We start from the raw sequence: 12,283 nt of genomic DNA on the forward strand, positions 1-12,283 counted from the left end.
CGGTGCCAGACCCAGGCCCACCGCGCACGCGTCATGGCATCCGCGGCCGTCCGTGCCTGCATCCGACGGCGCCCCGCGCTCGCGGCCACACATAATAAAAGATCTACCCCCAATCACCCGGCCGACCGAGCCCCAAAGGAAACCAAAAATAAAATAAAATCGTTTTATTTAATTTCGAAACGGAATTCTGGCCACGCACGCATCTCTTCGTCCCCGGTCCATATAAGCCGCCTCATCGCGACCCGTTCCGCCTCGCATTGCTCTCTCTCCTCCCCCGTCTCTCTTGTTAGGGTTAGCCCCGCGGCGGTGACCTCACCGCCTTCGCGTCCTCTTCCTTCCTTCCCTTGGTTCCGAAGTCTCCCCCTTCTCAAATCTTGCTCAGTGATTCTGATCCGGCGGCCATGGCGACGGCGGTGCTCAGATCCCATGACGCGCTGAACAACCGGATGCATCTGGACGCGTTCACGCCGTCCCCGACGAAGCCCCGCCGGCGCCGCAGCCCCAAGCCGGCGGGCGCGTCCTCGCCGCCCCCTAGGGCTGCAGCGGTAGCCTCTCCGGCGCCTAAGGCGGCGGTGGTGGCGTCACCGCCCGTTAAGGCGGCGGCAGCGGGCCGCCGCTCGCCACCGGCGAGGCCGGCTGCTCGGAAGCAGCCGTCCCCGACGAAGGAGAAGCCCAAGCAGCGGCTTGTCATGGAGGAGGTCCGGATCCTCAAGCGCGGCGAGGAGCCGCCTGCTCCCGCCCCAGCGCCGGCGCCAGTCTTAGCAGCGCCCCTGGCGAATGCCGCTGCGGCTGTTGACCAGCGCGCCCTCTGCTCCACTGGCCGGATCGGGCCGCAGGCGCCCGCCGTCGTGCCGACGAAGAAGATCATGGCCGACGCGGCTGGCTACGCGGGCCCGGCTTTTGCTGCCGCGGCGCCCGAGCCGAGCTCGCTTCCCATGCCGGCTTTCTTCCTCCGGCGCGCGGAGTCCGAGGCCACCCGCGGCCTCCGCTGCCTCCTCCGCATCGGCGAGGTCGCCTGACACGGCCCCCGCCTGCCCCAGCCGGACTAGCGTCCGCTCCTCTGAAGTCGTCGCCTTTCTGCTTAGTCTCTCCTCGTCTCCCTCGTCTCCGGTGGTTCCCGACCCAGGATGGATCTATGGATGGTTAGCGCCTGATGGGCGATTGGATCCGATGGAAAGCATCTCCGGATCAGATCAGATTCCCGGTAGCCGCTCCGACCAACCTCTTCCGGTATTTTTTCAGAGGAAGGGTTGGGGAACGAGCAACCGGTGGTTGGATTTGGTGGTGGTTAGGTTCACAAGTTGCTTGCAGCTCGGTTTGCTTCTGTGGAAAGCTGATGTCTTTAGGTAGAATAATAACTAGGCTGGTTGGTGGATCAAGGTCAGGCTGGTGGATGGTTACTTTGTTCTAGATGGTGTTTGGTTCAGGAGTTCAGTTGGGAGTAAATTAGCGTGTGAAATAGCTGCTTGGTTTAGGTGATCTGCTAGTGTTACTGGACGACCTGAGTGTGATTAAGGTTATAGGTTATCGTCGCAATAATTGAAGGTTTGGTGTGCGTTTGGTGTTTTGAGGTAGAGGGTGTGTTCGTTGAGTCATGAACTAAGTTATTATCGGTTATGTGATATTAGTGGTCAGGTGAAGGTCGAATGTAAGATATATATCTCGTGGAGTATGTATCTATCAGTTTAGCTGTGATATATATGTGTTAAATTTGGATATGGATCTCAAGGCTTCTTGCTTCGTATGTTCATGCTTTCATTGACTATGTTATCTGTCAGTTTAGCTGGGAGGGGGGAGAGGCATCTTGCGTTTGGAAAACTGTTTGAATTAAGTAAACTTTGCGTGGATTTGACTCTTGTTTGGCGTGCTTTGTGCTGCGGTAATCGCTCTACCAAAGACTTCAACCAGTGCACGCAACATTCTTAGGCATACCAGTTGGGTACTTTCTGATGTTGAACGCCAGGAGCATTACTGGAATGGCAAACTTTCTCATTGACCAGCCCATTTTCAATTTCGCGACCAAACGTGGTCGCGTCCCGGTTTGAACCGTTCTTGTTTGGGATAGTTGAAATGTTGAATGGTAAGCTCTCTGCATTGCTCGCCGTTTCTCCTTGGTCTACAATCCGAATTCAGCGCTCACGGTTTTGACACCGTCCATCTGCTGGACGCTGCAGGAAGCCTGAAGAAGCAGCGTCACAGGACGTGAACAAAGCCTCTTTTTCCTCCACCCGGCGGCCTCTCCATGCTCCGGCGGCAGCAGGGAGTTAACCACCGGCCTCAGCACACGAGCGACCGTCGTCACACGGCGGTTTTACGTGTCGATCGCTCGCTCGTCCTGCAGGTTCAACCGAATCGGTGGATGCCACTGCCTGTGGCGGCTCTGCTTCTACGAGGACAAAAGCTAGTATCTTGTTTGGCTGCCGACCTCTTGTTAGGCCGGCCGGGTGCGGATGGGTTCGCTGAGCTGGTGCTGAGCAAGAGGCGTCCTCGTCGAAGCAAGTAGTTCGTTTGGTATAGCACTCGAGAATTATCAGGCCTGTCATTTGCAAATGCCACGCGAACTAATTTCAGCGCTAATTGGAGGGAGTAAACTGTAAGCCACGGTACAATCTTTTCAGCACTGCCATTTGCCAAAGCCTGATACATCATACTAGATGACAGTGAACAAATAGTTTACTTCCACAGAGCTTTGTCAGACCACGTGAACTGCTAAAGAATCACCATTGACACCAGAACTATGGTGCTCAACCTTCGTTTTGCACATTTGCTCACGAAAAACTCAACCAGATTGCGCAAAGGAGAGTTCTTCTTGAAGACCAATGAAAAAGGAATAATCACATCAAGAAGGCATTTCTGCAACTAGCCATTGCCATCGCAATTGGGAAGCAAAAAGACCTCGTTTATAGTTAAAAAAAATGCATCGGCTATGATGTAAAGCACGGAGCACGACAACCCACGAACCCGTGAGAGCATCTAGTGATCTTGGTAAGGTCAAAAGTTGACCTGAGTGCCAGCGCGTGTTGCACACGAGATTCAGAAAGCAAGATAGCAACCCTAAAATAGAACAGGCAATCTCCTGCCTCAAAGTTTTTTTTTCTCGAACGCGCAAAAGAGCTGCGTATCTTTATATTAAAAGAAAAAAGTTAAAAGCAGATTTCACAATTTAATGAGAAATTCAGGACCAAGGGGAAACACCATTGACAGCCACTACCAATCTGTTTATGGACTCCAGGACCCTTATTGTTCTAATCTTTACTGACAAGTTGCTGTATCAGGGAGACCACACCCCTGCGTTTTGGATTGTAGCATGGCTGCATGGGGCTTCATGGGAACCATCAGATGCATCTATTCCCTGTGTGTGTGTTTTTTGAAAAGCATCTATTCCCTGTGTTACATTAGCAAAATAATGCAGCATCGAGAGCACTGGGCCACGACTAATCTACCCATGTAACAATACAAACAAACTAAACGATGGGACGGCAACTTGGTGACCATTAGCAATATGCTACAAGGTTAGAGCAAGATACAGTAGCAGACATCGTGAAGACTCTGAAGGTTCTCCAGCTTGATTCAAAGCTGGGGGTACTAAACAATTTACTGACTGGTTCACTAGGAAATGAATGATATTTCACAAGTAATGACCGTAGAAATGAACGGCAAAAATAGATAAAGCCTACTTCGGTGACAGCTAGGGCTGGACCAGAAGCACAAAATTCGCGAGCTAGCTCGGTTCCGCGATAGCTCGGCACAATTCGGCTCGGCTCGGTGAATTTTTTAACGAGCCGAGCTGCTGGTTTTGCTCGTTTCGCTAACGAGCTGGCTCGAGCCACCTCGTTACCTGCTCACGAGCCAATCAAGTTAGAAAGCGCGGTAGAAAGGAACTAAATATTCATTTTATCTTCCCTTGGTGCACAACTCAACACATGGTTAGATTAATACAGTCAAAAATCAATTCAATATTTGCTTGTGACTAAAACTTAGCATGTGCATGTGTTTTTTCGATGAGAGATGGCCAGATGGACATGAAGTTCATTCTAGAAGTTGCAATGGAACTGAGGTTAAAGGGATATGAGTGCAGCCTTAGTTTTTTTAAGATATGCATGCTGCTACTACAGTGCTTATAGCCGAGCTAAAACTTTAGCCTCTACTCTTAGCTTCTAAATTCACTGAGGTGGTAATTCTAAATTTACATCTGGCTCGTGAGCCTAATGAGCTAGCTCGAGCTATTAACAAGCCTGAGCCAAGCCAGCAATTTTGATCGTTTTGTTAACGATCTGAGCTGAGCTGGCTCGTTTTCTAAACGATCCAGACCGAGCTGAGCCGAGCCGAGCTGGCTCGGGGTCTCACGGTCTATTGGGCCCCAACTAGCACGTACATAAATCGATAAGCTACATCGAGGTTGTCTAGCAATCAACAACTGTGGGAAAAGACCATCTACAGATTGCATGCTGTCAGATGCCCAAAATCAAACTTATACATCACATAGCACATACATATTCATGACGACAAAATAGACAGATTAAATAAACTTAGACAATATTGAAAAGAAGTGGGAGGAGGGGGGGGGGGGGGGAACAGTATCGTATCATCATAATTAGCAGTAGCAATGTGGAACTGCAAGGATCTATTAGCATGAGGAGATAATTGGATGTAATATTTCAGGAAAAACATCACTAAACATAAGTTGAAGCAGATATGATACCAAGCGTACATTTTGATATAATAATGGCAGACTAAGCAACTAAAATAACACAAGATGTGAATAAAGCAATTCATTCTATTACATCGTGCATGCTGCTAACACCTCTTCATAAAATCGATTGATGAACCTTAGTAGCCCTTACAATAGTTATTTGGGCTCTGTATACCAAAAGATGCCATGAACTAAGATTTTTGTGACTACAAACATTTCAATGTCCATTATGCTCACCTCTCAATTGAGCGACCCACTCCTCAGTAGGAAGAAACCTAATCTGCTTTCACCGATGAGAAAAGATAGTGGACGAAGCAGAATGAAGAGATAAACCCAACTGTGCCAGTTGCCAGCATAATAGCAATCACCATGAAGAGTGAGTAACCAATGTAGAGGGTCGCAGACACTGGTCCACTCAGGCTCTTGAGGTCAAAAACGAGATAGTTGATCGAGTACAGGAAAATGTAGATCGCCACCGATCCAGATGAGAAGAAAGATTTCCACCACCACTTCCAATCCTCAACGCACAGGTGCATGTAAGTCAGAACCAGTGAAACCTCAGCGCAGACAATAACCAGGAGCAGCAAGACGACGAAGAGGAATCCAAAAACATAGTACACACGCCCCATCCATATGCTCGACATGATGAAGAATAGTTCAATGAATAGGGTGCCAAAGGGCAGTGTGCCAGCGCCAAGAACCAACAACCAGGATGGGTACCTCTGAGGAGGGATTTCACGAGGGATCTGGTTCGTGCGGACAGGGTACTCAATGTGTGGTGCCTTGGCACCAAGGAATCCACCAACCAGTGTGAGAGGCACTGAGATGCAGAACCAGAGCAGAAGCAGCACAACAAACAATGAGAAGGGGATGGCACCGGTGCTTTGGCTTCCCCACAACAGGAAGTTGAGTGTGGTCAGGATCAGGAATGCAATGCCGGGGAAGAAGCAGGCCACCCGCCACGAAACACCCACCCACCCAGAGTGATCCCCGCACTTGATGGTCTTCCATACTCGAACACCAACATATCCAGCCAGGATTCCAAGGACCAGATAGAAGAACAGCATGCCTGTGATCAGAGTACCACGGGAGGCTGGGGACATGAAACCAAGTGCAGCAAACAGAATGGTCACGACCGCCATCCCAAGTATCTGCACGCCGTCACCAACCATGACACAGAGCAGCATCGGGTTGCTTGGCGCACGGAAGACATCACTGACCACAAGCTTCCACCCAGACAGCTCCTCATTCATCTGCGCCTGCGCCTCACTATCAAGCTCCTCGTACTTGGTAAGATCACGCCTCACGGTCCTTAACAGTATGACAAACACAATACCAGCAAGGAAGGCAATCACCATCAGGGAGTTGAGAATGGAGAACCAGTGCACCTTGGCCCCCTCCATCTTCAGGTAGGCATCCCACCTCGACGGCCACTTGATATCGCTCTCCACGAAGGAGACCTCATAAGTGTAGACAATGGGCTCGTTCTCCTTGATGCTCATCGAGACGGTGGTCGGGTCGCACTTGATCTTGCTGGGGTAGCGGTCGTACATCTTGTGCGACTTGACATCCTCCGGGTTCTGCTTGATGCTGCACGGCACGACCTCGAAGCCAACCACCATCCAGCCAGAGCTGGCTGCGCCTCCGCCCTTGCCCCCGGTTGGGATGACGTCGGTGGCGTCGGCGGCGCCCATGACGCGCGCGACATTGGCGTCCTCGTACTTGTGGACGAGGACGGTGAACTGGAGGTGGTTGAAGACGTAGTAGTCGACGCCGACGCGGATCCCGACGGGGTAGCCGGTCCAGCGCAGGAAGTAGTCGTCCTTCTTGGTGTAGCGGATGGCGGGGAGGTTGTCGAGGATGAGGTTGACCTGGTACATCTCGTCGATGCGCTTCTTGAGCAGCGTGAAGGCGTCGGGGCCGAGCGGCGCGGAGCGGCAGAGGAAGACGTCGGACTCGTTGGTGTACATCTTGAAGCGGTAGGGCGAGTTCTCGATGCGGTCGCCCATGAGGAGCTCGCCGAGGTTCTCGGCGCTGTCCTTGACGCCCTCGGGCGGGACGCAGAAGGGGAGGCTGTAGTAGCTGAAGGGCATCTCGGTGTCGATGGAGGTGAGGGAGTTCACCTTGACGTTGAGGGGCTCGCCGGGGTTGTACTTGTGCGGGTAGCTCCCCGGGAGGTAGAAGCCGCGGGCGCCCGGCAGCGCGGAGAGCAGAAGCGTGGCCGCCGAGGCGGCCGCGACGAGGAGGAGGAGCGCGCCGAGGCGGGCCATCGCTGGCCTTGGATCTGGATCGGGGGGGCTTCAAGCTCTCGGCGGATCGGGGCCGCGTTAGGGTTGGGTGTGGCGGCGGCGGCCCTGCTCCGGCGAGGAGCTCGCCGGAGGAAGGGGGGAGGGGGTGTCGGTGGCGGCGGAGCAGATCTGAGGGCGGGGTGGGGACGAAATGACACGGGGGAAGAAGGGGTCGAGGGCGGTGGGGTGGTTTATACGGCGTGACGTGCGTGATGCGATCCGTTGCCGGGAGCTAACGGGGAGGATTTTGGGCGTGTCGCGTGTGGAAGCTTCCGTCAGGAAATCCCCGCGTTGCTCCTCCGCTGCTAGGGCTTTTGCTCGAGTTTATATCCGTTTATTTCAGCTTATAGCTGATTTTAAAGGTTTGATTTTGAAAAATCTAATCAGCTGGATTCTTGATTTTTAATTCTGGAAGTCATCGGATTTTTAAATTTTCTAAAATCAAGCTTTCAAAATTGGTCAGAAACTAAAAGAAATGGGATCTTAAACTGTCTTCGACGGCGTAACTGCATCCTCTTGCGTGAAATTTTTCTAATTTAATTTTGGAACTTTGGATGAACTTCGTTTTAAAATTTTAGTTTACAACATTGTTAGAATTTGCCATTTGTACAAGTCATTTAGGAGTCTGCAGAATTATTAGGATTTGTGCATGAGATCTACTAAATCGAATGTCCCCGGGAGCTTGGCTTCTTAACGAGAGACCTGTTCAGATGACAACGCAAAGGCATGTGCCGATGCAAAAAAGGACAGATGAGAAAGTAAATGCAATACTCTCCGGGTTTTCAGATCTGGGGTGTCACTGTCGTGACGGCCGGATGGAGATCAAGTTTGGTGCAGGGTCAACACTCAACAGGCTGCCCATGACTAAATCCATGAGCGTGCTCGTTGATTGGACCTCGGTAACTCGGTTATCTTACGGCAGGCTGTTGAATTCCGTTTCTTAACCAAACCCACCCCCTTTGGCTTTTTCGGCCTCTCTCCGTCACTGATGACTTGGTGAGTGTGTCTGCCAATTGGAGCCCATCAGAGCACTGGTTGCCTGGCTGTTTGGCGGCTACAGCCCCGTTCCTCATTTTCTAGGTGTCATGTCGGTTCCTCCGTCTCCGTCAGCGTACCTTGCGATCGCATCAACAGTGATGCTGAGCGCATTCTACGGAGACGTCTCCTCGTCGAGGCACCCTGCTGCCGCTAAGGCTCTGTTTTTTTATAAAACTAAAGTTTAGCTCTATCGTATAAAAAAATCTATTTAGAAGTATTAAATAGAATTTATTTATAATTTTTTCATAGGTGGTGCTAATTCGCGAGATGAATTTAATAAATTTAATTAAACTGTATTTTGCTACAGCAACAGCAGGGAGTGTGGTTGCGCCGGGGATGTCAGCCGGGTGCCGGTCCGGGTGGGCGACGGCGAGTGGCAGCCCGGCCCATGGGGTGGACAGTAGTTCAGATTCCGTCCGGGGTAACATTAACACCATGGACAGAACAATGCGGCATTCGATTGATTATTTATTATTTGATGCTCATCTAATTACTTCGACATGATGATTTTGCACACTTGCAATTGGCATGGTATCCACAGAACTTTGACCACTCCTTTATTATTATCTAAATTAACTATCTCGAAATTAAAAATTATCTTCTATTTGAGCACGAAAAAATGTTTTCGGTACGCAGAGACATGTTTCGAGTGCGAGTAGCTTTATATCGAAGATTAGTTTCGTATAGGAATTGTTAATTTGGAACAACTACAAAAATACATTAGTTGTTTGCCAGGAGGAGGAAGGTATTGGTGCATGCAACTCGACTCGCCTAGCACGAGCAAGGTAGCTAGTGTGTGATGAGCGAGTAGCACCAGGTCCCGTCATGCGTGCAGCGTTACAATGCTCTTTGTCCAATAAATGAAATCCCTGGTCTCAAAAAAACAACACTAGATCACCCAGCAGGCAAACTAATGTGGAGGCGCCGAACAGAGTATTATAGTCAAGTACGATACACAGCAGCCGAAACTTTCAGCGACATGTTTTCAGGAAGTCTTCCAGTCATTATCCAGCTTCTTCAATAATACCTTCCTTGCCGGCAAGCAATTGCCAAGGGGGACTTTAGCTGACCCTGCAAGAAGCTGCACCATTGGCCGACTTTTCATGATAGGTCCTGCTTGTAGATTGGCATCCAGGTTATTATGCTGACCCAGATTCTCCTCACCACCATGTTGATGTCCTGCCACTGAAGATGTCGGAACACAAATTTATTTCATATGAGCCACACACTCTATAGAATTCCTACAGAAATACTATTGATCATCTCAATTTTTTTTCTCATCAAGCCACCTATCACGTGGCATACTTTTTCTAGAATGGACATGGCTCACACCCTACATCTGCTATAACTACTCGTAGGCTAATAGAACTGCTCCTACAATAGTAAAACTAACCGGATACAGTAGCAGGGAACTATCAGAAAACCACTCGGGTAGAACTCTAAGACATGTACCGAATAGAAGTTCCATGTAAACCGGTCCCTCAGACTATATAAGGGCGGACAGGATCCCCTCCAAAGGGGATCACCTAGGAGATCATACGATCACCATTAAAGGCAATACAAACCAAACCACACAGGATGTGGGTATTACGCTTAAAGGCGGCCCGAACCTGTCTAAACCTTGTGTTTCTTGCACCTTCGAGTTCCTGATCTCGGCAACACCCTACCTACAAACTCACCACCTCGGGGGTATCTCTCAGTGAGCGTGGTGGTAAAATACCGACAGCTGGCGCGCAACATAGGGGTGTTCATCGAACACCCACTGGAGAACTCGATGGCATCTCAGCTTCACCAGCAACGTGCTCGACGAGGGCACAACCTTCATCTTCGGCTCCTGAATCTACGTCGCCAACGCTTTGGGTGGCTTCATCAGCCACCTAGTCGATTCCAGGAAGCCGGAAGCCTCTGCAGCAACTCGACGCTACAACCTCGGCTCCTTCATCGACGATCTCGACGAGTTGCTGTTCCTCGATCTGCCCAGCCCAGACAGATCGAAAACACGTCCATTTTCAACGGACTGCAACTCGTACCACACCAGAACTCGGATCGGATTCAAACCGATCTGAGGAGGCTTTGCGATCCAAGTCCCTCCCCGACTCAGAGGAGGACTTGGATCTCCTCTTCAAGATTCGAAATGAGGGAGCCACCACGTGTCGGGAGCTCCCTGTTCTGGACTACGACTTTGACTCAAACAAAGAGTACCCATCAATTACAATTTCGGGCCGAGGAGGATTCGAGGACGGGGGAGCCACCGCTTGTCGGGAGGCTCCAGTTCTCGTTATCCACTCGCAACCTGATGATTACTCCGAGTCATTTTCGGGTAATCATCCGGGTTTAACTATATGCCGTAAGGCTGTTTCCTGTCCTGGAAGGGTCCAGAGCCCTTTGAGGTACTCGATTTCGACTCCCACCTTATGGCACAATCCACCATTCGACGTACCGACCCCAGGAAGCCGGAAGGTTTCCAATCCAGAGAAATTGTAAACTAGGTTCCACATGTATTTAGCCACCACACAATAAAAAAAAAAGATGCTGCACAGATTCATGTTCATTGCAGAATTGACATTTAGGTGGCTTATCCCTCTCTTCAAGAGGTTATCAGTTGTCATGATTTTGTTATTAGCCGGCAGCCAAAGAAAAACTTGAATACGAGGAGGAACAATAACCTTCCAAACAGCAGGAACAAACATAGGTTGAACCCCTCTGAAGTTAATTATTGCATATAGCGACTTGGAGGAATACTCCCCCTTACTCTCATAAGCCCAGATTAAACAATCCTCCTCTGTGTTATACACTATGCTGGTAACCACTTCAAATAACTCAAACCATCTCTCATCATCTAGGGACTAAAAGATCTTCTAAAAGTTAACTTCACCTCCTGACCATCCCACACCTCAGCAACGGTCTTATCTATCTGATCACATATACAGTAAATATCCCAGAATTGGACAACCAAAGGGGAGTTACCAAACCATGTATCCTCCCAAAACCTAATCTTAGCCCCATCACCTATCTTCCATCTATAGTGAAATTTCACAGCTTTAGCTGCCCAGATTATACCTTTCCAGAATTAGGAAGAGTGCGAGATGGGTAAGCAAAAAATGTTGGGGGCTTGTCTTATATACTTTTGACTAATGATGGAATGCCATAGCTTCGGATCCCCCTTTATATACCTCTTGACCCATGATCCCAACAGGACCAAGTTGAGGTCCCTAAGATTAGGCACCCCTCGACCACCATGTTCTTTCTTCATACTCACCAACCCCCAGTTGGCTTGATGAATCTTTCCATGTCCTTCAAAATCATTTCACATACAATTTGCTAAATGAGAGTCTAACAAATCCAAGGCCCAATTTGAAAATTTAAAAAAAGACATCAAATACACAAGGATGCTTGCAGGACAAGTCTCAATCAAGACTAGCCTCCCTTCATAGGATATCAACTTACCCCTCCATCCTACAATTCTTTTAATTATTTTATCAACTAAAGGTTGAAGGTCCTCTCTTCTGAGTTTTTTATGATGCAAAGGTATCCACATGTATTTTATGGGGAAAGCTCCAACAGGACACCCAAAAATATTAGCCAGGGAGTTAGCTTCTAGTTCATCAAGGTTCATGGGATCATTTTACTTTTGTTGTAATTGATTTTCATCCTTGACATCAACTCAAAGCAAGTAAAAATCCATTTCATGTTCTCAGCATAAAAATGGTCCTTATCTAATAAAACAATAGTATCATCGGCATATTGTAGGCTAATCACCCCTGTTCAACTATGTTCTCTCCGAGATCTTTGATCAGATTTTGGTTTCTAGCCACTTGAAGCATCCTAGTTAGCACATCAACCACGATATTAAAGTGGATTGGGGACCAAGGATCACCTTGCCTCAACCCTTTCCCAGTTTCAATGTAACCTTTTTCAGAATTGTTCACATGGACTCCCACGGAGCCATTGTGCAGAATTTTACCAATCCACATCACCCACTTCTCACCAAAGCATCTTCTTTTCAGGACCTCCATTAAAAAATCCCAGTTTACCCTATCATAAGCTTTTTCATAATCTAGCTTTAAACCACCCAGACTGAAAAATACTATGAATCAATTCATGAGCTGTGACCACACTCTCCAAGATATACCTACTTTTGATGAAGGCGGTTTGATTGCTAGATATCAGTCTATTAGCTACCAGATTAATCCTATTTGTCAGGATTTTAGTAAAAAAATTTGTAAATATTGGATCCTGAGTTTTTGCAAATGAGTCCCTTACC

At 48.9% G+C, this 12,283-nt stretch overlaps 2 protein-coding genes across 2 annotated transcripts; one reads left to right on the forward strand and one right to left on the reverse strand.

Annotated features, from left to right (window-relative positions):
• Positions 1 to 245: 245 nt before the first annotated feature.
• On the forward strand, positions 246 to 1,728 carry LOC112903558 (translation initiation factor IF-2). The gene has a single exon (XM_025972817.1). It carries the CDS (start codon positions 402 to 404, stop codon positions 1,017 to 1,019), a length of 618 nt encoding a protein of 205 aa, XP_025828602.1. The 5' UTR covers positions 246 to 401; the 3' UTR covers positions 1,020 to 1,728.
• Positions 1,729 to 4,627: 2,899 nt separating this feature from the next.
• Positions 4,628 to 7,147, reverse strand: LOC112890193 (transmembrane 9 superfamily member 11-like). The gene has a single exon (XM_025957076.1). The coding sequence runs from the start codon at positions 6,961 to 6,963 to the stop codon at positions 4,969 to 4,971; it is 1,995 nt and encodes a 664-aa protein (XP_025812861.1). The 5' UTR covers positions 6,964 to 7,147; the 3' UTR covers positions 4,628 to 4,968.
• Between the last annotated feature and the right edge of the window lie 5,136 nt (positions 7,148 to 12,283).

The sequence above is a fragment of the Panicum hallii genome, chromosome 1 (genome assembly GCF_002211085.1).
Source record: "Panicum hallii strain FIL2 chromosome 1, PHallii_v3.1, whole genome shotgun sequence".
Taxonomy (NCBI): domain Eukaryota; kingdom Viridiplantae; phylum Streptophyta; class Magnoliopsida; order Poales; family Poaceae; genus Panicum; species Panicum hallii.